Source organism: Diorhabda sublineata, chromosome 4 (genome assembly GCF_026230105.1).
Source record: "Diorhabda sublineata isolate icDioSubl1.1 chromosome 4, icDioSubl1.1, whole genome shotgun sequence".
Taxonomy (NCBI): domain Eukaryota; kingdom Metazoa; phylum Arthropoda; class Insecta; order Coleoptera; family Chrysomelidae; genus Diorhabda; species Diorhabda sublineata.
In genome coordinates, this window is record NC_079477.1 from 14,239,148 (window position 1) to 14,263,669 (window position 24,522).

At 30.8% G+C, this 24,522-nt stretch overlaps 1 protein-coding gene across 2 annotated transcripts in view; it reads right to left on the reverse strand.

Moving 5' to 3' along the window:
* The window catches only part of LOC130442970 (homeotic protein ultrabithorax), a 381,554-nt gene that overhangs the window by 100,860 nt on the left and 256,172 nt on the right, over positions 1–24,522 (reverse strand). For both annotated transcript variants that reach the window (XM_056777389.1, XM_056777390.1), the window contains exon 3: positions 1,589–1,933. In XM_056777389.1, the coding sequence (XP_056633367.1) occupies positions 1,641–1,933 (293 nt within the window). In that variant the 3' untranslated portion in view covers positions 1,589–1,640. The remainder of the gene's footprint in view (positions 1–1,588; positions 1,934–24,522) is intronic.

Sequence of the window (24,522 nt, forward strand, 5' to 3'; positions counted from 1 at the left end):
TTTGCAATAAAACAGAAAGAATATTTAATGCTGTTAGTTTATTTTGTATACAATTCAATTTACATATTCTCATTTCAACAAATAACAAACATGTAAGCATGCAAACAAGTTTATTTTTTAATCAACACAATACAAAAAACTATAATCAATTCATAACGTTTTATAGAAAATTCAGTAGATATATATGATTAGGAATAAACTCTTAAATTTGATCAAAATGCCGTTTATTTTTTACATTATTTACAAATTATTTCCTAATTTAGACGTTCAGAACATTTTTTACAATGGGAACGGTTAATTTTCAATATTTTCATGTTTCCCTTTAAATTTTGATAACGCAATTAGTAATGGCGGTAAATAGATAAGAGATATTTTTGACCAATAATTTTTTGGCCCATTGTATTGAAATTTAGTTTTCTAATAAAGAAATATATACATTGAATTTTAGAAAGTTTAATAAAAAAATCTGTTATAAAAACAATTTAGTTCGAAATAGAAACTTCAATCGAGTAGTTAGAATTTGAAAACATATCAAAATATTGACGAATTATATTAGTTTGACTGACTTACTAATACAAATTTCTTGTTCAATGTTCATATCTCTTGTAGTTTGAATTCTAGATATTTCCTTCAATAGAAATTTCTTGCTTTATCTTTAAATCTCTTGCAGATTAGATCCCAGAAAGTTTTGGTATTAGATTGTTGATTAAATCAGCAAAATGTTTCTCGTCTAATTACTTAACTCTAACATGTTTTAAAGAGCTGTGATCCCGAAAACTTTACTTAGCGAAATTTGAAAAAACACTTTCATGATTTATTTCTGATATTCAGTTTTAAATCCTATTTACTAGAAATATTTTTTTTCAATCGGATTTGGTTTTATTTCAGCAAACGTTTACAATTAGAAACAAATGGAACGGTATAGTATTTTTCAGTTCTTTTGCTTCTTGAACAAGTGAAATTTAGATCCTTGTATTTCTCCGGTTTTGTTGAAGATTCGCCAAACTCATTATATGACATACTTCTTCCCTACTTAGAGCAGTTGAACATTACTATTTCATGTCATGAATAATAAGAAGCTGCTACTGAATAAGTTGAACGTTTATAGTGTTTTCTTTTTGAAGAATTTTTATAATAACAAGCCTCCTAGTCTTTATAACGTTTCTTTATAACCTTTAACATCAACTATCGTCACATTTAAGGTGCAACACATAATGTATTTGCTCTAAAACTGATTCAAAATGCAAACATGCTGAAATTGGAGTTTTTAGTCGTATCATTCACATCACGATGTTAAAGAGATAAAAGACATGTGAACATTTTTCAGTTACTGGGAGTGCTGGGTACTTTTTTATTATTGAAAAAAAAATTTTATTAGCTACCTGTGGCAGACACAACAACGAAGATTTTCCCACTGTTTAAATTCAAATAAAATTGATTTAGATACATCATAGCTTGTCTAAAATATACATACTATAATAAATGTATAACATAGTAAGTTTAGTTATATTCAATTTCAAATAAAATGTGTTGATTAAAAAATATTTTTGTTATTACAAAATAAATAAAAATGTTGTGGAATATTCACCTAAGGCTTACAGGACATGTTGCTCCTCCGAGGAAATTTCCCCTTGCAGCCACTAGTTTTGCTCCACTACCGATTGCGCTACAGCTGCTGCGGCGGCCGCTTTCTGCGCTTGCGCTTGTTTCTCTTGTTCGTTAAGTTCTTTAATGGCTTGAATTTCTTTCTTTAATTTCATTCGCCTATTCTGAAACCAGATTTTGATCTGTCGTTCTGTGAGGCAGAGCGCGTGCGCCATTTCGATTCGTCTCCGCCGTGTCAGATAATGGTTCGTGTGGAACTCCTTTTCAAGTTCAAGTGTTTGGTATCGCGTATACGTCTGACGGCCTCTTCGTCGTAAGCCATTTGCACCTGAAAAGAATATTTATATTAATATCAATATGAATAATAAAGACAAAAATAAATTTGCTTTATTGGGACGAGAAAAAGAGCGGTTCTGGTGGAATATAAATGACAATATTTATTGGTTATTAGAAGTTTAACAAAAATACACACTCGAAAAGAGAAACATATAAAAATGAAGAAATTGTGACCACTGTTGACTATAGACTATTAATAAGAAATTTAAGTCTCTTTCTGTGACGAACAAAATGTGAATTTGAAGTGAAGGCGTGTTTTATAGAGGGTAAAATCTTCGAAAGTTTCCGGACTTCATTCAGATTTACACCTTCCCAATCGGTCCTACATTAGGGTCACTATAGTTTCTGTGTGTGAATGATGAGGATAGTCACCGTCGCAAAGATTGATAGCAATCCTACTAAAAATAAACAAATTGATATACCTAGGTACAAAAACATCAGTTGCACGTAATATGTCGTTTCCTCAAAATTGATAAAAGAGAGAAAAACAGGAATTTTCATATTTCCAATGAAAAAGTACTTTGCAAAATTATGATTTCATTTTGATAACACTGTTTATGATGAAGAGAGCAGATAAGAAGAATTAACAAAATTAAGATGATCAAAAAAACTCCTGCACAAAACATTTTCAAGAGAATTACTATTATTGGTAGATTGAAGTAAACAAAGTGGTGTCAAATGCTTCAGTTGGTGAATTTGTTAATAAATGTTATTCTCTTAACGTGAGACGTATTTAGGTTGTTATTATGCACGTTAACGATAATTCTGTTTGGATCATCGTGTTAATGATACCAGTATTATTTATATAATAAAAAGAAATTCGTAGATTTTTTTCATAAACTTTAAGATCTATGTGCCATGTCTTCTGAAGCTGTTGCAAGTAGTTCACAAACCTTAGTCATTCAACAGCAAAGTAATTTGTCAAAAAATGAGATAACTGTTCGAGACACCAGCGCTGGTACTGGCCTAAATATTTCTATAAACGCTTATAATAATTAAAATTTATCCATTAATTTCAATAATTAGTTTGTTGCATTTATATTAAATAGGTATTATACAATTTGTTAATGTGTTATATTTTTAAATATAAAAACTATTCATCTAGTATATATGAGAAAAATTTTAACGATTACAATACTTCAGAGGGCGGGAACTGAGGGCAGTAAAAGAGGGCGGTAAGTAGATATGACACTTTCCAGCCTTCAATGAATTTATTAATAACAGCATTTCATATATGGTTGTAAATATACAGAAATAAATATATTTTTAGATGTCGTCAATTTAATATTAAAATCATTCAGCCAAATATCTCTTTGTAATTATATTTTTTATGAGATAAAATATACACACCTCCATTTTTTGATTACAAATACCTTCTTAGCTTATCATACAAATAAAAATATTCAAAATTTTGTAAAAGAAGTCAGTTTTGGATTGTGGTGTGTATAGAAAGTATTTGTTGAAGTTTGTCTAAGGTGCCAGGAAATCCGATTTCTCAATTTGATCGAGCAAGAATTGTGGCCCTACACCAAGAGGGTTTCTCAAATCATGAGATTGCTAGGCGTTTAAATATGCCGCGAACTTCAAAAGGCCCTTTTTCAAGAACCTGGTGGCGTTGCACTCTAGTCGACCTAGAGTGACTTCAGAGAGGGAAGCTCAGTATATGGCTAATTTCACTCGAACAAACTGAAGAATAACGGTAACAGCCGAAGTCATTTTTTGCATACCTACCGAAGAGTAATTTCGTGAAGTACCATAAGAAGGAGGTTACATTCTTTAAATCTAAGGACAAGAAGACTTTAAGGGTACCTAGACTTCTACCTCGACATAGAGCTGAACGTCGCCAATGGGCCGAAGAGCATCGGAATTGGCTTTTACCCCAATGGCGCAACGTCTTATTTTCTGACGAGTCACGATTTGGCCTACAGAGTAATACACGTCGGGAAAGAATTTGGAGTGGCCCAGGTAGACGAGAGCGACTAATTTTCGCAAGAGGCGTTGTCCCTTATCAAGGTTGATCAGTTATGTATTGGCGGGTATAATGTATGGTCGCCGCACTCCACTTATTCTTATTGAGCGATCAATGAACGGTGCCATATACCCTCAAAACATTATCCTAGTAATCGTGCAACCTTTGCGCAACGAAAATGGAGCAAATTTCCTGCAAATTTCCTCTTTCAAGATGATAATGCCAGACCACATCACGTACCAAGGGTTAGAATATGCTACAAGAGGGAAATATCCAAAGATTTAACTCGCCAGACATGAATCCCATCGAACATGTATGGGATTATCTTGGCAGAGCAATATCCAATAGAGAACCCCCCCCTTTAACTCTCCGGGACCTAACTGCAGCTGTTCAAGAAGAGTGGAACCAATAATGTTATTGATGAGCTAATTCGTGGCATGCCAAGACGCGTTGGATAATTAATTACAAGAAGAGGTGGAAACACAAGTTATTAAGTTATGTTATTTTCAGTATTCACATTTTTTTGTTAAAAAAAGATTTTATTTTTGTTTTTTTTTCGGATTTGTTTTACGAAATTCTGCTTATTTTTACACGAATACAATTTTTTGCTTTGTAATTGTTTTTATTTGTATGATAAGATGAACAAGTATTTGCAAACAAAAAAATCCTCAAATTAAAAAAATCTTGCGAATAATTACCAAGGGGGACCAAGACTTTTGGAGATGTGTGTATATTCTAAATGTAGCATAAATGTTACTCTTGAACGAATTTCCCTTTCGATCCCTTTCGCTAGTGTAAAGTCTAACATTTTCAAATTTTTCAAAGAAATAATTCAAAACATTAGTATTTCATTTTGTTTTTCAATTTTCATTAAAAGTAGGCAGAAGAATGGTAGTTTTCTAATTAGAGAGTAGAGAGCTACAGCACCGCCTCGCACCGTGGAGCACAGTATTGCAAATAACAATGATATACACTTGATTCATACGAAGGTGTTATATCAATTAAGATTCTAATAATAAAAATAACAAATATGAATATACAAAACACTTATAGATATGTAAACGTTATCATTTACATTTGTAATAGAATGTTCACATTGGCCTACTCACTATTACCATCGAAAATTGACAAGCCTACAATTTTTTTCTCGAAAGCCCGAACTGAGACTAATTGTATCCTTCTGTCTCATTCAACTAATCTGTTTCAACTGAACAATATGTGGCACTAAATAACAAAATGATCCTGTAATTAGTAACAAGTATAAACTCACCAACGGCTTAAGCTACATAAACTTAATTTATGGGTTATATTGACGTTTTGTGACCTCACACATCTTTGTCGCTCGCTTTCGAACATTTAAAATATCGCGAGCACCAAATTATTATCGACTAGAAATGCCACATCTACCTAAATATTGAAATTTTTACCATCATAGGTATTTTCTGAATTTCCTTAATTTTCCATCTGTTCGAATTTTAGTTCTGAATTGATTGTAGTAGATTGTGAGAATTTAACGATAATATCTATTTACCGATCATTTTTTAACGTTTATAAGTAACTGTAATATGAGAATAAAAAGACTTACAATACTTCGATCGATTTTTGCCGATGTAAGATAAACAAACTTCAATATCATAAGATTCACGGTCTTTTTGCTTTGCTTATTTTTCTCTACCGACCAAAAGCGCAGTATCAATTCGTGCTTTAAGACCACACAAAGCGATAACAATTAACAAGAATTTCATATCGATTTGTTGCAAAACGGTAAATAAAGAAAAAGAAGAATCGTTTTAAAAGCGATTTCATCTGCCTAATTATTATTTTCGTACGTGTTACGGTACACCCACTTAATCTTTGACATGTAGTTATAAGGGTATAATTTAAATGTGCAAAAGAATATGAAACATAAAAGTAGAAATACAGATGTGGAGTTAGGAAGTAAAAGAGCAATAATCAATTTCTTCAGTTAATGAAAAGACAACATATTCTATGAAATATATATATATTGATTCAATGTCTTCCGATGTTTTCAGCCAATGATTACTCATAAATGGTTCTTATTTAAAATTGATTTCACCTATTGTTATAAAAAATTGATAGGATTTTTCCTATGTTTTCTAAATTTTCATTGATACAATTTTAGAAAATATTGTGGTATGCATACATTTTTCATGTATTCGAAACAGACATATAACACAAGAACCTACTTAATCTATTCTGTTTCGCTAAGATCGATTGTTAATGATAATGTTTTGCGGAGAATTAATTGTTAAATCTCAAGTTAATCAATAAATATTGATTGAGACTCTTTATGTTTTCTGTTGTCAATGGCGAGATGCAGTTGACATTATAAATATTGAAAAGTTCATTTTGTATCACTAATGCAATCTATATTTAGTGAAGATTTACCAGAACGTCGCTTCCTCTGTTGTTAACAAAAAGAAACCATTTTAAAGTATTATGAAGTAAAAGTACCTTTCATTTTTAGCAGGAAACTATTCAATAATTACGTAACGGTCCCAAGGGAAAGGGAGGTTGAAACAAGAGGACCAAAATTTATTTTCCCTATATACATATATACTCATATCTCTAAAAGCCTTGGCCCCCCTGGTTATGTAATAAAAAAATATTTTCAAATTTATAAAATGTGCTCAATCATATACGAGTACTTTAGTGTACTTAAAATACGAGTGATTATATGTGAAGCAAAACAATTTAAATTCACGTATCCAAAAATATACAATAAACCTAGTAACGACAAATCAGCAAAATATTGAAGTGTGAAAATTTTTATTTTGAGAAAAAAGATATAATATAATCTAAAAAAACAAATTAATAGTTCGTATGACCGCTTCTTGTACCACTCTTCTTGAACGGCAGCAGTTAGGTCTTGAAGGGCTACAGGTGGGTTTCCTCGACTGGATATTATCACATATTTTTGCAGCTTCGACTATTGTTCCCCATTTTTCACTGAGCTGCATCTGTTTGTTCCAGACACGTATTCTCAGATTTTCCATATCTTGCACAATCTGATCTTCCCATCTATTTTTGGTCTACCAGGCAATCTTTTCTCGCTCGGTCGATTGGATATTACACTGCCAATATAATCCTACACATATTCAATGGGATTCATATCTGTGAATTTGCTGGCCAATTCATTCTTTAGATATCTCCTTCATTTTGGATATTTTGTACAATTTCCGTGCGATGTGGTCTGGCATTATTTTATTGAAAAATGAAATTTGCTCCATATTCATTGCGCAAGGGCTTAACTATCGGTTTTATAATGTTTTCAGTGTATATGGTACCTGTCGTTGTTTGCTCAATGACAATAAGTGGTGTACGGCGACCATACATTATATACCCCTCAAAACATCATGGAACCATGATAGGGAACAACATCTTTGGTCAAACAGAGTCGTTCCTATCTACCTGTGCCTCTTCAAATCCTCTCCCGCCGACTATCATTGTGGAAACTTATTCGGGACTCTTTGGAAAAAAGAACGTTATACCATTGTTGTAAAACCCAATCCAATGTGTCGTCGTGAAAGCCTAGGCACCCTTGAAGGTCTTCTTGCCCTTAAATTTGATAAATGGAATTTCCTTCTGATAGTACTTCTCGAAACTACCCTTTGGTATGCTAGCAAATAGTTACCATTATAAATCGGTTTCTTTGGATGAAATTAGCTATGTAACTGTCGCCCTCCTCTGATGTGATTCTGGGGCGACCCGAGGCCGGTCTTCGCATAACACTCATTGAAGTCCGTGACATATTCAGACGAAGGATAGATAAACCTTTTTGAGGTAAGGCCACTATTCTTGATCGATCAAATTCATCAAAATCATTTTCAATAAAATTTAAATGAGCTCGCTGTTAAGTTGAATGGTTAAATATGGAGACAAGACTTTTGGAGAAGTGTCCATTATAAATTATTGAATTGATTTACATTAGTTCACTTTAAAATTATATAAATAACCTGAATATTTGGGCAAGGAACATGAAAATTTTTATATACGCCAAACTGTAAGCTTTAATGGAACTCATTCTTGTTGAATAATGTTTTTTTATTCGAAAAATCTGAATTGTTTCTCGAGAAATCGTATGTATGTTTTGTGTAAAAGAGCGTAGAGGGATAAAAAGTTATCAAATTCATCCGTGCGTATATAAGGATTTGCATGGGGACAGCATAAAAATATTTTCGAAGTAAACTATTCTATAAATAACTATTAATAGTTAATGAATTATATTCTAAAATAACAAATTACTATTCAATTGTTTTTATACATACACATTTATAAAACTATTTATTTCATTGGGCCTTAATATCATCGTACAAATATCGATCATACACGTGTTTTGGTGATAAAATTCAAATTCAGTTTTGACAACTTTTTGATAATAAGACTAGGAACATGTAGTGCTTTATCGTATATATTATCAGTAGTTAGTTTACATATTTCAATTTTCGTAGGAATCCCCCTAATATCTGAAAAGAAGTTTCAAAATCGACTCTGACAGAAGAGGTATTTGACTATTGAACATAAATGATATGTAGTGAGTGGAGCATAAATATTCCGCTCTTTAAGGAGTTATTGTTAGTTAAAAATTCTTGAATCCACCCCTGTCCAACTTGCTAAACGCATAAAAAACAAAAAAGGAGCAGAGTTAAATTGCAGGCTATGCTCAGTGTTGTACACTTGTAACATATAATTTTTCAGTCTAACACTGTCGATTGTTATTGTTAAATGATATAAGTTGTATTTAAAAATGAGTTAACCTCGTGACCAGCTACTATAATTTTACACGTTCAGTCATAAATCCGTAAAGTTAATACACTTTGTACTTTTTTTAGCTTCAACCACTCACACTGTGATTTATATCAAAAAATCATGTCGGTAATTTATACAGAACAATACATGTTGTTATTAATTAAGCACGACTACTTGTGGTAAACAAAAAAAAAAATGAAATAGTCGTGATTTGAATGTATTTAATTAAAGCTATTTTGCCCTGTAGAAAAATATCATCAAGATCTCCATTCATCTTCTAAATGTGTGTGGTTTCGCATTAGGTAGTATCAAAATACTTAAAAATACAATTTATTTGTATGAACGGCATAATTCAGTTCAGACACATATTTATGTGCATGTCAAATAGAAGAATTTTGTTACAATTAAGTAGTTCACGAAAGTTTGAACAAATATCTCTTCGAATATATAAAAGGCTAAATAGCAAATATACTTCATAAGGTCACAAACAAACCAGTGAAAACATTTTTTTTGTATTTTATTCACCAACTTTTTCACTATAATAACTCCTCAGCATCTTCTGTATATAACGATTTTACTTTACTACCAAAATACACTTCAATATCGATAATCACTTCTACATTGGAGCTAAATATCTTTACACCTAGAGTATTAGTTTGAGGTTTAACTATGGAGGCAGATCTAAAGAAAACTCTTAATGGTCAAGAAACTACAGGCACAGTTCGTTCAATATTAAGACGGGTAGTAGGCCAGCACTCAATATATACAATAACATTATGTGATATTCACTGTTGATGGTTTCAGTTTGTCAAAATAGTTGATGATCAGGGTGCGCTACAACTCGTGACGATTTTTAATCCGTTAATGATACGTCAACTCAGAACAGGGATATTCCAGGTAAATGAAAAGGTAGTCCTAGTACATATAACAAATCGTCACGGATTCATTAAGAGCAAAACTGCATAATCTTCCGTCATGAGTTGTTTAATCATCATGACAACCATGTTCACGAGTTGAGACATTGTAACAGAAATGGTGGGTATTACAATCACGAGTTGGCGCACGCCCGAGAAACAAAATACAGATACCAGCTGATGTTGAAGTAACTGGTAGCTTTAAACGGCTTTTACTAGCTGTAATCCACTTAACTGATGGTCTATTTGATTCAAACGTACAGTAATAGATCCATATTTGATTTATTGACACATTTCGTCGTAAAAAATTCTGTTCACTCCGCTAACAAGTTCCAAATAAAATTTTGTTTCTTATCATTGTGTCCGTTGATCTTAAACCAACAGGTGGCTTTCAAATTATTATAAATACAGTTTAACTCGACTCAAACTCATTTTGTGGTTTTTATCCATATTTTTTAATCAATTGTATAATTCGGGCTACCAGAGCCTCAAATGTTTAATATTTTACTCAAATAATATCTTTGACAAGATGCGTTGGTTAAGGTTGACGAAAGCAGAAGTGTTGATTCTCTTGTAAGGTTAAAAGTTAAGAACATCTGTTTTCTATAATTGATAGTTGCAGGAGAAATATCGAGAGTTATGAAATGAGGATACTCGAGAATGATATGGATGATGGAATGGATGGTTTCCTATCCAATAGCTTCAGTTTCCAGATACGAAAATAATCCGGAAAAAATTGTAAACAGAATACAAATAATGTAGTATTAATAAATCGAAATTATCTGGATGCCAATTGAACCAAATCAAACTTAAAATATCGAATAATTCGAAATTTTGTACCATCTGTGTGAGATGCCCGGAACTTGTTGAAAGAAGTAAACATAAAATAGTCAAAAGGGGGTTTATCTGAAGCTAAATATTACAGATGAGATAATATCGGAAGGCAATTTACCGTATATAAAATATAGAGGAAAGAAACAAAAATACCAAATTATGAAAGTTTGATGAATCATGAGACCCCTAGACTTCAACCCTTTTAAAAAATTATTAAGCCACGAAATTAAAATTCATTGGAAAAAGAACTAACAATGAATGATGAATCAGTATACTTAATAGAATATTTGTTAATAAGTTTTTTTAAAAAATGATAAATCACAGCTTAGATTCAATGATAATTCTTCGAAAATACTGTAAAAAGGTTTGAATGAAATTACTGAAACATTGAAGAAACGTAGAAAATCTTCGTAAAAACATGAAGTGAACAAAGGATTGTGCGTTAATTCACATTAATTGTTGCAGGTAAAAAATCATATGCACGGCAGTAATGGGAGGCAATGAAATAAACCTATGCCGTATTTATTAAGTTAGGTAAAATAATGCATTTAAATGTTCATAGCGATAAAAGGAGTTACAATCTGCCTTTTCAGACATTGTTGAGTTGTTTTACCTAATTGGTGAGTTATATAAAATAAAGTTACTAAACAAAAATTATATGGCACGATATGAATCTATATATTATGTTGATTGTTTCTAATGAAGTTTTTAGAAATAATTCCTCGAGAAAATGATAATGATAGCAAATGTGCTTGAGTTGTTTCTGCGATACATATAATTAGGAAGACGTAGATGATTGCCGTATTTGTTGTAAATCGTATAAACATTGTATTTTACTTTAATCAATAAAACACGAAATTTTATAATATAATTTTTATATATATGAAAATACAATTTTATTTTTGAAATTTATAAACCAAGAGATATTTTGAAAATGGGGCGTCTACAATATGGAAATATATCCTATTTAATAAACTTGTTACACATTTCCAAGTAGCGTCACCTTAAAATTTAGCAATCGCAAGAACACTCAAATGCAGCAAGGAAATTGTTAGAATAAAAGTTTTCTATAATCATAAACAATTATTTCTGCATTTTTAGTACCATAAAAGTTAATTTTTTTATTATTTATTAATTATTATCATGATAGTTCCTTGCAAAAAATCTAATATGAATGAAAATTTCACTGATATTAGATGTAATAATAAGTAAAATTGGACCTTTTTTTCATAAAAAAATGTTTCTATATGTATAAAACGATTTCAAATACACCAAACTTTGGATTATGGATATTTTTTAAAAAAACTTGATTATTCTTTGGAATATAGCTCAATACAGTAAAATCTTGTTTGCTCCAGAGAACCTATTCAAATATACATGTTTATTTCAAATAAGCGTGTTGTTATTATATAGATGACATATATCAATTATTATCGAAATAAGAGAATAAGAGAAAGTAATACCAATTACAATGACACCTGACACCCAATCAATTAAAAACTAATTTCTCTTATAGAGTAAGTTCTACGTTACCTTTTATAATTAAAACACTTCCATAAATATAAACAGAACTGAAATTGGCATCCGTTTAATTAAAAGAATTAAAAATGTAATGGCGTGTCAGCGATCTGCACGATATTCTAGTGAACTGTGGAGAAATCTCAGATGGCCACGATTCTTCCTTTTTGTAAAAGAAACGTTATGATTGGTGTACCAGTCCGATGTCCTGCTGCTTGACTCGGGAAGAATTTCTAGTTAGGGTTTGACAGAGATGAAGGTCTTTATACATAAGCAGGTAAAAAAAACGAGAGCAGGGTCGGACAAACCTATACGATTGAATGTAAAATTCCGGTTTAGATGTAAAAGGTATACGATACTATGAACTATGTGTTGATTTACAAATATTTAGATTATAGTATACGTATAGTATACGTAAGTGACGATTTTTTTAAATATTTTCATTCGTTACAGTGATATTGAGCTGACTTGAAAATATTAATGAGCGGAAAGAGTGAAATAAATACACGAAAAAGGCAACGCTCAAACATCTCCTATTGATTAGAGCTCTAGCTTATCGATATAAATAATTCCTTGAAGCGGATATCCGCAACTAACAAACTTTATATGTGATTATTATTACATTATTATTCAGTTTTTTTCAATTAAAACCTAAAGTTGGATATACTTTATATTCACTGGGGTATATCAATGGAAAAAACTGTTGTTGAATTAATCATTTTAATCTATTCACAAAAATCAAAGTAGTAGAACCGTATATTGATTGAAAATTTCGCTTATATTAAAGTTAGTATTTGAACGTAGTTATAAATATGAAATTCCATACTCATTACGATAATTTTTGCTGCAAGGAAGAAGAGGTTAAAGTAATCTAAGTCAATGAACATTTTTTAGAAGATCTATCGAATTCAGTACAATCTCTTCCAGAATAGAGTTTGCCATTGTTATTAAATTGGTTTCGGCAATTAGAGAGCTGGCAATGAAGAATACAATGGAATTGCAATAGATTCATAAGAAATATAAAGCGTCATATGGGTACCAAACGTAGCAGAGACGGTCTTGAATATGAAATTAAAAAAACATTTGAACACGTATGAGCTGTAATAAAAATAATGTAAATGAATATTAGCAGCGTCATGTTGAAATTAAAATTTACAACTTCAAAGACCATTCACAAATATTAAAAGTGAAAATAATTTAGTTAAATTCGAGGATGGGAGAAACATCCTTTGACCTTTGAAACATATGAAAATGTACAACAATTGGACAAAAGTTCTTGTTAATTAGGCGATGTATTAATCGAGAGGTATTGGAACGTTTTTTGAACGATATGTGCAGAAACAAACCTCCACAAGTTTCTTATCATTATCATAACAGCGTGACGTGCCATCAATTCGATGTTTTGGTTTTCAAGTCTGTCCATATTTATCTTACTTACTCACCGGATTTAGTATCATGTAACTTCTTGCTTTCTTTTGCCATTATTCCTATCATGGAAAGGCTATGACAAAGCAGATAAATCCCATTACTAAATAAAGAGATTTAATTAAAATTTTATATTATTTTCCCACTTTGTTTTTTAAAAATAATTTGCCATATGCTTTGATCTTACTTTATAGTTCGTAGATAAACTAGTAAAGCGTTGCAAAGACTTCATTTATTACCACATCAAAATGTTGCAGTTTTTCTACATTTTCATAAAAAGTTTTCATAAAAGTTCAATTCATAAACATCTTAATCTAATTTACAAAAAATCGATACAAATATATTCTAATAGAAAACATAAAAGATGTTTGTGTTTATATAAACGAATGACTCAACTTATATAATATAAAATGTATTAAAATCGGTATCACACTCTCGAAGCTAATAAAAAATAGATCGTATACATACTACCTTCTCAATCATCCATGCTATCACCTTTGAAACGGATAGCACACCCGCTTTTAACACGTGTATCTCATCAACCGAAAACCACAGCAGTTCCTGCGCATCTGCACGATTTAAATCAAATACCAAGACCTAAATTAGTTATAATTTACCTAGTTAATTTAACGGTGACTTTTATGGTTTGTAAAACAGCGCCGATAAATCATTTATTTGCCATCAGCATTGGTTCCTAACGCTAACTGGAAACATCTGGGGTGCGATGTGTATACGCATTTTGTGTTTTGTGGTTGAACCGGGGCACAAACTCATAATAGATCGAGTCGCGAGTGGAATTGCTGAAATCGTTGAATTATCGACTATCTATATCTATAGCTTCCGTCCGGCTACGCCAGCTACCCCTGTTAAATGCCCTTAATCACGCCTTTCCTTCTGGAAATTACTCTCTCCACATAAGTCATTTTTCGATTATTTTCACAATACACACATTAAAACCACTTGTTACGACCAATTCTATTTTGAATTTTTTTCAATTAGGAAAAGAAACACAATTTTGTTAGGAAACAAGTACGAATTAGTTTTGTACTCGTGAACATGAAATTTACCACATTCAAACGATACGAATTGACATTATTCTCGAAATTATTAAATATATGCAGTGGCTAGACTATTTATAAAAGTACTAAGGATATTCAAGGAGTAGGAACTAACTATAATAGTGCAAATTTGGTGCTAACTAATTAGATATATCAAAGTTCTCCACAAGTTATACTCTTTAAACAGAGTTCACAAAATAAGTATGGAGTTAGCTAAATATCTATGAATAGAAAATAAGATTATTAATAAATCAGAAATCAAAGCATTGATTTTTTTCTCAACCCCTGGTAATAATTTCATCAAATTATATGGAGAAATATTCAAATAAATCTCCTTTTTTCAGTATTTTAATACTACCATTTGCTGAAGATGGGAAAAGAGATGTCGAGTTAACTACACTATGAGACAACACGATCTACTTAGGTACTCACGTAATTTGAAATACTCAATCGTAGGTTCTTATAAGAAAACTCATTACTTGATTGCAAGTTGCAGAAATGAGATAATTTCGCAAAATATAAAGCCCTACTTAACGAGATGCAGGCCGTTATTGTGAAGAGGAGGGAAAATCTATCAACTATGAGAAAATTGACAAAAGAACACAAATAAATATGGAGGCAAACACGAATCCCATCAGGCAACGAATGAAAAATGGAAGCATGAATCGTCGTTACTGTTTTTAATAAATTCACTGTACGTATATTTTCTCTGTCACAATCTATGTCAACAAATCGAGAAATTCGACCTTATTGCAAACAATTCCAAAACCAATGTTTCATTATTGATCAATAAAGATTATTAAAAAATATAATCTTGAATTATCACTTTATTAAACAAATATAGCTGGTCATCGATTATATTTAATATGAAATATTGAGGATTAACTTCAAAACATAATAATTTCCGCAAACAAAACTTTCCAGTTTATATATGCTGATCTAAAGAATATAAATCTTTGTAGGATACACGAACATCCCTTTTTGAGGCATGGCTTACATATGCATATTTTCCCAAGCTGAAAATGTCTGTCGTACATGTGTGTTTAAATATGCATAACAAAATAGGGCTTTCGAAGAATTTTATCAGTCAATACATTTATGGTTCTAACATCTATTGGAACTTAATGTGTGTTCAATGTAACCTTGACATCTATGTTTTTTTTTTCAAATTTTTGTTGTTATTATGTATATATTTGGACGGCATAATTTTCATAATATAATCTTAAATATTGCTAATTGATTGGTTGCGACACGTATGGATGTTTCTAATTTTCAGTTGGCTGTTTTGGTAAAAGGGAGGACCTTCATCTTCTATAATTAAATACGCACGTGTGGAGATTTTTTCCCTCGCAAAAATATACTCCATAAAAAACTTCCAGTTATGTTGTTGTTGAATTAGGTACGGAAAGTTAAATAAAAAGATGAAAGTACTTGAAAATACATCTTATTTTTGAAAGTTAAAAAAGTTATACGGAAACATAACTCATCCTGAGAAAAAGATACTTTTAATTTAGTTAATGAATCCCTTTGCGTCTAAGTCTCCCTTATCAACTAAATCTTCATGACTTTTTTATTTTTATTTTACCATTGAGGTTATTCCAATTATAAAAAGAAACGCCCTTGTCTCTAGAGAAGAGATAAACTACAATATAAATGCATTATAGCAAACGTTATATTAAAGAAATGACGTGATATGATATCACTACAAGCAGTGTATATACAATGCGTCTACTTAGGTTCACTGTGTATGGGAAGCTTATTAATTTTATGAAAAATAAGTTTTTCCGCTTAAGATGTTTAAAAGAAGTGTAAAATCTGAATTGCAATTGAAATTTTTCAGTGGAATGCGAGTTGGTTGAATGAATTTTGTTGAAAAGTAAAGTGCTCGCATTTTTTTATTAAAATTTGATATCAAGAAAATTTATTTTGAATTTTTAACTATGTGTACAAATGTACTCGTATGTCTACAAAGTGTTTAAAATTTGATGTGTTTGATGTTAAAATTCTATTGATGTGTACATACCTGACATTGAACATCAATCACATACTTAAAAAATTACAATAAATTCTGATAAAGTTGGCTATTTAAATTAGAAGTTTTGTTACATAACATTACATATCAAGGTCACAATATAACATACAATTTTAGGTAAGACAAGGTGTTCAAAACAAAATTTATAGGCGGGCTACAAGGAGCGCACAGGCACATTAAGAAAACATTTCGTGCATCTAGCGCTAGTCTTAGAGATGGGCAAACATACCAACTTTTGAATAATTACTATCAATAAGACAAAACCCAAAACCATTAGAAACATCTAAGATTCTTCAAAATGAGCTAATGTTCAATATTATATAAAATATTGAACAAAAATTGATAGGAAAAATTATTTTTTTTGAGCATTACTACATTTTTGGTACTTATTAGGTTCAAAATAATTGAAAAATTGCTAATTTTTGATTATCCAAAAAAAGCCTTTTAATTTAGGAATGGTTAGGTTATATAATCGCATTGAGGAGAAAGTATTAACTCTTTATTCTTCCATTGTTAACTCTTTTATAATTTTTCTTCTTTTATTTGCAGTAATAAAACATTTCAAGCTAAATACAGGGGTTGAAGATACAATCTTCATACCTGCAAATGTGCGCTTGATGCTCCCTCCTATATAAACTTTGCGCTCGACTCACGTGCGCTTGATGCACGCATTTAAATTTACAAAAAGAGAACATCCTAAAAATATTCTCAGCGCAGTAGGATCTATTTGATACATAATTTAATTAAAAGTACAAATTTGAGTAGTTTGAAAGGGAGCAGGTATAACACATATTAACTGAAATTCACTCCTACATTAAAATCTTCAAATTACTATAGCTTAAATCATTGTTATTTATTTAGTTCAAAATCTTTAGTGTGTCATTTGCAAGGTTTCTTTTTCCCTCAGAATGATATCTGAATTTTATACAAATTTTTTTGACATCCTGTCACTATTAAGTTGTACCATATGAAACATACTGTAAATTGTAGATTGAAACAAAGTCTAATTCATCAACTTAACTCAAAATTATACTATAATTTTAAGATGTAGTAGTTGATACGCTCACTAACTTTCCATGTCATCTGTTAATGAGGTTGTTAATATTAATTACGAACTACAGTGACTATAAAAGACAATATGGCGACAATATATGATCTCATTTTTCATTGGTTTCCTAGGATATGTGGTAGCGCCCACCATGTTTAGGGTGAATATTTTTTTAAGTATGTTTGTCTACCTTGTATTTTTACGCAAGTTTTGTATTCAAATTTGTTCTACAGAATTTCATATTAAGAGTGCTATTTACAAAAATTCTGCACTAATGTGTATAATCTATTTTGGGATTGTAATTATTGTTTTATATCCCTTTTTGCTCCTTGTTATCTACTTATGATTCCACAATACACTTTATAAATGCTCATAACTAGTTTAAAAGACATAAAATCCTTTCCACAAGTTACATGTAGTTATTCTAAATCAAAATAATTTAATCAAAGAAACAAAAATCTGCTTTGAGAGTAAAGTATGTAACAAATTGTTTTATGTTACTGATTGCAATTTTGCAACATAAACAAACATAACCGGGAAATAATCGGATTCCATTGATAAAGTTACAGCCAAATTTTTCCACCTTCTAAAATACAAATCACCATCTCCAGCATTTCCAACCCATTGAAGACGAGTGATAAGACAATATAATATAATAAAAATTGTTTCGATTAATTGCTCATGCATCATATTTTGTGTAAATAATATTTTTATCAAAATAAAATGTCAATCGTACGTTTTCTTTCTAGTGAATTAAAACTTGTATACGAATTTCCGCAATTCCAAGGCTTTGTTGGAGAAAAATGACTTGTCAGTTTAATTAAGTTTAAAATCGATGAAACTTTTCAATTGGATAAAATTCAGTTAAAGCGCGAGTAATGGTTGTGAACGAGGGAATGCAGTATTTACATTAAGTACCAGATTGGTGTATAGATCAGAATATTTTACACGATTTTAAGAAATAATTCACTCTGTAACAAAATTAGAACGACCGCACAGAAAAACAACACACCTAATAGATAGTAATTGTAAAAGTAATTGAGTTTGAACTGAATGATTAAATGAAACTAATATTTAAAAACAAGACTACAATAAAATAACAAGGAAGAATTTATGGTAATATGACAAGGGTCACCAAATATTTTATGTAAATATCTAAAATATATAAGTTGTAAATTACAAAGTAGAAGAAATGTAAGCATATATAATAATAACTATTCTGAATATATTTTTGAAGTAATTAGAATAAAAATATCAATTACAACAAACAATAAAAGTACTACAATGAATAGGAATAATAATATATTGAATACGCATTTAGATCGATCCTAGATGCGACTGGCAGACTTATCAAACTGTTTCATATATTCCTTGCGTTGTTCTCATGATTATAGAAAAAGCAATTAACATTTTTTAAACTAAAGTGAAACAAAAATTTTCACCTACTGCAATTAGAAAAATTATAACATACCAATTCCCAGCTTCGATAGAGCCAAAGAAAATGCCCGACATGTTTTGTGTTTCGTGCACGATTAAACAGTTAATGGTTTATATAGAACACGGAACTTTGAAGACACTTTTTAGAGAAATAAAATGAAAGAATGTAAGAGATATTTTTCAATATCCAGATGTGTCCTACGTTCAGCTGGGTCTAAAAGAAATCAGCGCAAAACATCCTGAAATTGTGGGCCAAAACTTTATGAAGTACCATTGCAACAAAAATAGCTCTTCATCTTTATGTGAATATAAATGGTATAACTTGCAAATCGCAAGTGCATATTGCCTGAATATGTGAGTGTAAAAATTAATTTTCTATTTTTATTATGACAGTATTTAAATAATACTCATTAAACTTTAAAATGTAAGTTCATTATATCTAATCTAACAAACTAAAATCTTCTCATACTTAATTGAATTTTGCACTGGTCAAACCCCGATTTCACGAGATCCGTCGATTGCCTAATGAATTTTGTTGAAAATTCTCCAGTCAAAGTATGTACTTTTTTTGTTTTGAGTGAGAATTTGATTCTGAATTGAGAATTGATTAGACAAATTTTTGTAATTCTGTTTCAACTAGATTAGTTTTTCTTGTTTAGAACTATTTGCTGAACGTCAAGCAAGTTTTATAAATCTAATTTATTAGTAAATCAATCAATCTTTTGATTGAGCGCCACCGGTCAAATTATTTCACGATAAATGGTATTGATGATAGTGTCGAATTTATAAACAAAGGTATAACTATTCAGCGTCGGGGCGTTTTTCAAATATGTATGCGTAGCATTCGAATTTACCAAAGTATATGCATGCCATAAATGGGATTAAAAATATCTGTCTTCACATTAACAATAGATATGTGATAGATGTCACCATATATAGTAGAAGATGCTGTTCACATGGGTGACCATGTTATCCAAAATCTAGAGAATAGCATTTGATATATGTGTCTGAGAATAATTGAGCATTTTTGGAAAGTCATTGTTCATAATTTCGTTCTTGTTAAGATTGAGAAAATTTTCATCACATTATCCCGTGCCTTATGTCTAGTAATGTAGTGTATATTAGAATTACAGTAATGACACATTAATCAAACAATCTGTAATTATATTATGACATGGTAAATAATACACTGACTAACCAACCGTTAATAATTTCAAATTTACAAGTGGATCGAAACCGTTAATATACTCGGTGACAAATTTTCCGAGCAGTCTGGTGTGTATATCCCGTACCAATGATATTTATTGTATTCAGTGTCCTGCAATATACAAAGCCAATACGTGTACAATATAGAATAATGTAGTGCCCCAACAGTCACATCTATTCTCTAATTGTGTTTACATCACGCCGCGCCGCTATCCCGACTATTCGACGTCGTGTTCGTAAACTTTACTACCCCCATATAAACTGCCAATTCTGGGGTAGCAAACTTAGTTTGCCAAGTGGCTAGCACTAAATAAAATTATGTTCCAATTATTTTAGCCCGAGCACGTCCTGCGGTTTGTCTAATACCGATTAATTTTTATTCACTGTCTCAGAAAATAACAATATATCTTGTTATTGGGGAAATCGCATCAAAAAGGAATTTTTTAGAATTTCGAACATATTTATTTCAACTTTTTCTATAAATTAACTGGCAGCTTACCATGATTTCAGGTATAACTGATTTATTATAGTACATATAAGAAAATAACTTAACGAAATGGACATGAAATGGAACTAAGAATGAAAAAATAGCTGGCCATCATAAAAAATATAACTATATTGAAAAATTACTGAAAATTAATATCTTTGTTACCAAAATTCCGAATGTTTTATTTAAAGAAAATAATAAAAAATAGAAAGATCACAAATGTACCTGTCAAAAAAACTGATTGCATAAGTCGGGATTTGTTTATATGTTGTAAAGCCCAAAGATGACACTTGTACTTATACAATAAATATTCCAAAACATCAAGCGAGGTGAGATGATGCAAATAAAACCAGAAAACTTATTTTTCCTCTAAGGTAACCATTTATTTGTTCAAGTGTTCACTTACTTCTAAGTACTTCTCTTCTTCCACAACAATAGAGTTAAATAAGGAGTTTTTATATTTTTCCGGTAACCTATTCCACATTGAACAAAAGTAGTAGTAGTAGAAAAAATTTTTGATGCTAGCCTTGCGATGTTGTACTCTATAAAGGTTAACATTTCTAGATTGTAAGGATGATTATTAATAATTAAACCAATAAGAAGGTTGACCGCTTTTTATTATTTTATAAATAAAGTTAAATATGTTTCCTGTGATTCTTCATGTTTAGAATAGAATTTCTATCAAACTGGGGAGTTATGTGATCTCGATGAAGTGAATTAAACACACATATGTCCGTAATCATTCAGTGGAAAAACGATAGTGTTGTAAAGAACATACTAATATCAATATTAAATATCAATATTTAGGTAATTGTTGTCTGCTGCAGCCAAAAAACAGTGCACAAGACAGAAAAAGAAAATTATAATTGTGAATCACTGCATACGGTGTATTGGAGTAGCTTTGACAGTTATTCGTATCTGCTATATATAAAGAAAATATTGGAGGACCTAGAATGGAACCTTAGGCCACTCTCGTTTTGAGTGGGAAATATATAGATTTGTCTACCACCTCATTATTTCTAATTAAATCGCAATGAAATCTGTTTTGGGGATATGATCTAAAAATGTCGGTAGCTGGTTTAGAAAAGCCAAAATAATTTAATTTGGTTAAAAACATATTATGATCAATGATATCGAATACTTTTCTAAAATCAAGAAGCTATGCGCAGGTAGCCTCTCTTATATTTTTCCTAAATCTTATGTCATATACCAATTTAACCAGACTTGTTGAAGTAATGCGAATGGATGCCGAATATTTGTTACGATAAAATTGGTAAATATTATTTTTACTTGATGTCTTCGAAATATATTTCACATTTGGAAATCTCATATTTCATGAAATTCTCATGACCTGAATTCAACTCTTGTAGATTTGAGAAATAAATAAATTTGTATTTTTACCTTCATAACACTCATTAGGAAAAGATGTGGATATCGCCTTTTAGTCGTTTTTAACGTCTTACGACGTTCTGTGAATTTTCGTCGTGCTTCAGCTTTTCCGTTTAAAAATTTTCGTTCAACTTCCAATATCTTTATTTACATTTTCATTAAAAATTATGTTTTTTTTTATCCAGTTTCACTTTACTTTAGTTGAAGCCCCTACTGTATAAAATGGTCTTTCTGTATTCCCATTTTCCTAGAAATGTAATATCTAGATTCAATCCCATTTTACAATCTATTGTATCAATAGTTTTCTTCATTCTGGAATTAGTTTTATATTAACACCATTGTCTTCTAAATCAACTGCCATTGTTCTTATCTTAAAAATGATTTCTCTGTTCATAATACATGCTTTGAAGTTAGTGAATGAAACAATTTTTGTTGTCTATTTTATTAATAACATCGAATCATTTGCTTAGTAGTAGTTTTGTGACAGAGTACACGTTTTTAAAATTTCTAGCACGATTTGTCTAAGGATAAAGAAGGACAATAATTCAACTGTTATTACATATTTTTATGAACATAGGCAGCAGCATTTTCTAAGGGGTTCGCATTGGGCTGTTATCCAATTTAACACAAACGCACACCCTCAAATTTACCGTCTCATAAATAACTTAGGCATGTCGTGGAAGTAATATTACTTCCACTTACTGTTGCATACCGAGTTAGAGAAGAAGATGAAAAAGGGAGAAGGAGATCTCGTCTTTCCCATTTTTAAACAGACAAAAATTTTCTTGCAAACAATTTCAGAATGCTCAAACTCAAGTTTTCAGAATTATTATCAATAACCGAGTATTGGTACAGCTGCTGTAAATAAATATCATATAAATTATTGTAAACTGTAGCTAAACGAGACAATGAAAATTATGTTCTTCAATACGAGGGCTGCTTCTCAAGTTTTGAAATAGACAACTAAAAAAGTATTTATTGTTTATGTGTAGAGAAACGTGAACCTCACAATCTATTTTTCACCTCCGTAGAACTAGATGGAATAGAAAGGTACTAATCCAGAACTGTACCTATGAATTCGATAGGTTGACTGTTGAAAAATGTTTTTGTTTGAATTGATGTGGGAGACCTCGCATTGTCATGGTGGAGAATTATTCGTTTCCTGCGATTGGTTTTCTTGATTTTTCTAATAAATTTGGTAAACAAATGCTGGAGTAATATTTGGAATTGATCATTCTATGCTGCTCTAAGGGAACGGTGGTATATTTATTACATGTTTCTATCTAAAATTTAAGTTGTGTATATTTTTACACACTCAGCTTTGTGTGAGGTGAACAGAGTAAATTGTATTGGATTGAAAAATATATTGAAATAGCCATCTCGAGCTTAATTAAAATTGAGCTCTCTAAAGTGAAAGAAAAATACAAAGTAAGACGAAACTGAAAACAAAAAGATATTAGAAAAAAGACGAGGAAGAAGCTATACAGAACTTGAAAATAAGAAAAGCAAATGAAGAAAACAAAATAATAAAAGAATTTATCAAGTCAGAAACGGGATACGGAATTATATACGAAAGAGAGAAAATACCTAGTTTAAAGAATTATTCGAAAATAATTCCGTATTTTTGAGTATAATCTTGAGAAGCATAATGTATCTAATTTAATTATATACGTTTTTTTAATAGAGAACAGGTATATAGGAGGAACGAATGTGAATATGTAAATATACTTTGATTCGGATAAAGAACCCTAAATTGAAAAAACTATCAATTCATTTGAAAAAAATCATATTTCTTACATATGACGAATAATTTGAAATTGGAAATATTGCTTTTAAATGCTGTGATTTATTTTGAAAATATGTAGCGTTTCTTAGAAATAATTTTTATGAGTGTATTCACTGAGAAAAATGCGAAGAAGGGTGTAAGAATTACCTCGCTGGCCGAATGATATGTCACCCCATTTTTGAGTTTCCCTGAACTTACTAAAGAATTGCGTAGGGTGGCCCTGAAACAAATTGTGGGGTCTGAGCTGAGTGGAGAGAGGGGCCCAATTAAAACTCGCTCATAAATCGAAACAGCGAGCAGAATGCCTGAGAAGATTAATGGTCTCTGCCGAATAAGCGAATAAACAGATGAGGTTAAATAACTTCCGGAATATCGGGATTATATAACTTTTCTCTGACAAAAAGTTTCCTACCCTCGAGTTAAGAACAAAATTTAGTAGGCAAGTCTGAAATGGAATATGAGCAAAAACAATGACGCAGAAGAAAGAGTGATTGTGTAGTTTACTTATGAGATTAGATAGATACATCTTTCAGGGTTGTTTGGTAAATTAAAGGAAAGAAACAATCTCAGAAATCATGAATCCAATCAGAGAAAATCCATAATGGATAGGATGCCAATAAATCTGCTGATAAAAATTTCATTCCATTTAAAAGGCTTTCTTATTTATATTTCCTATGAAATTTGAGCGAATCTCCAATATATTAATCA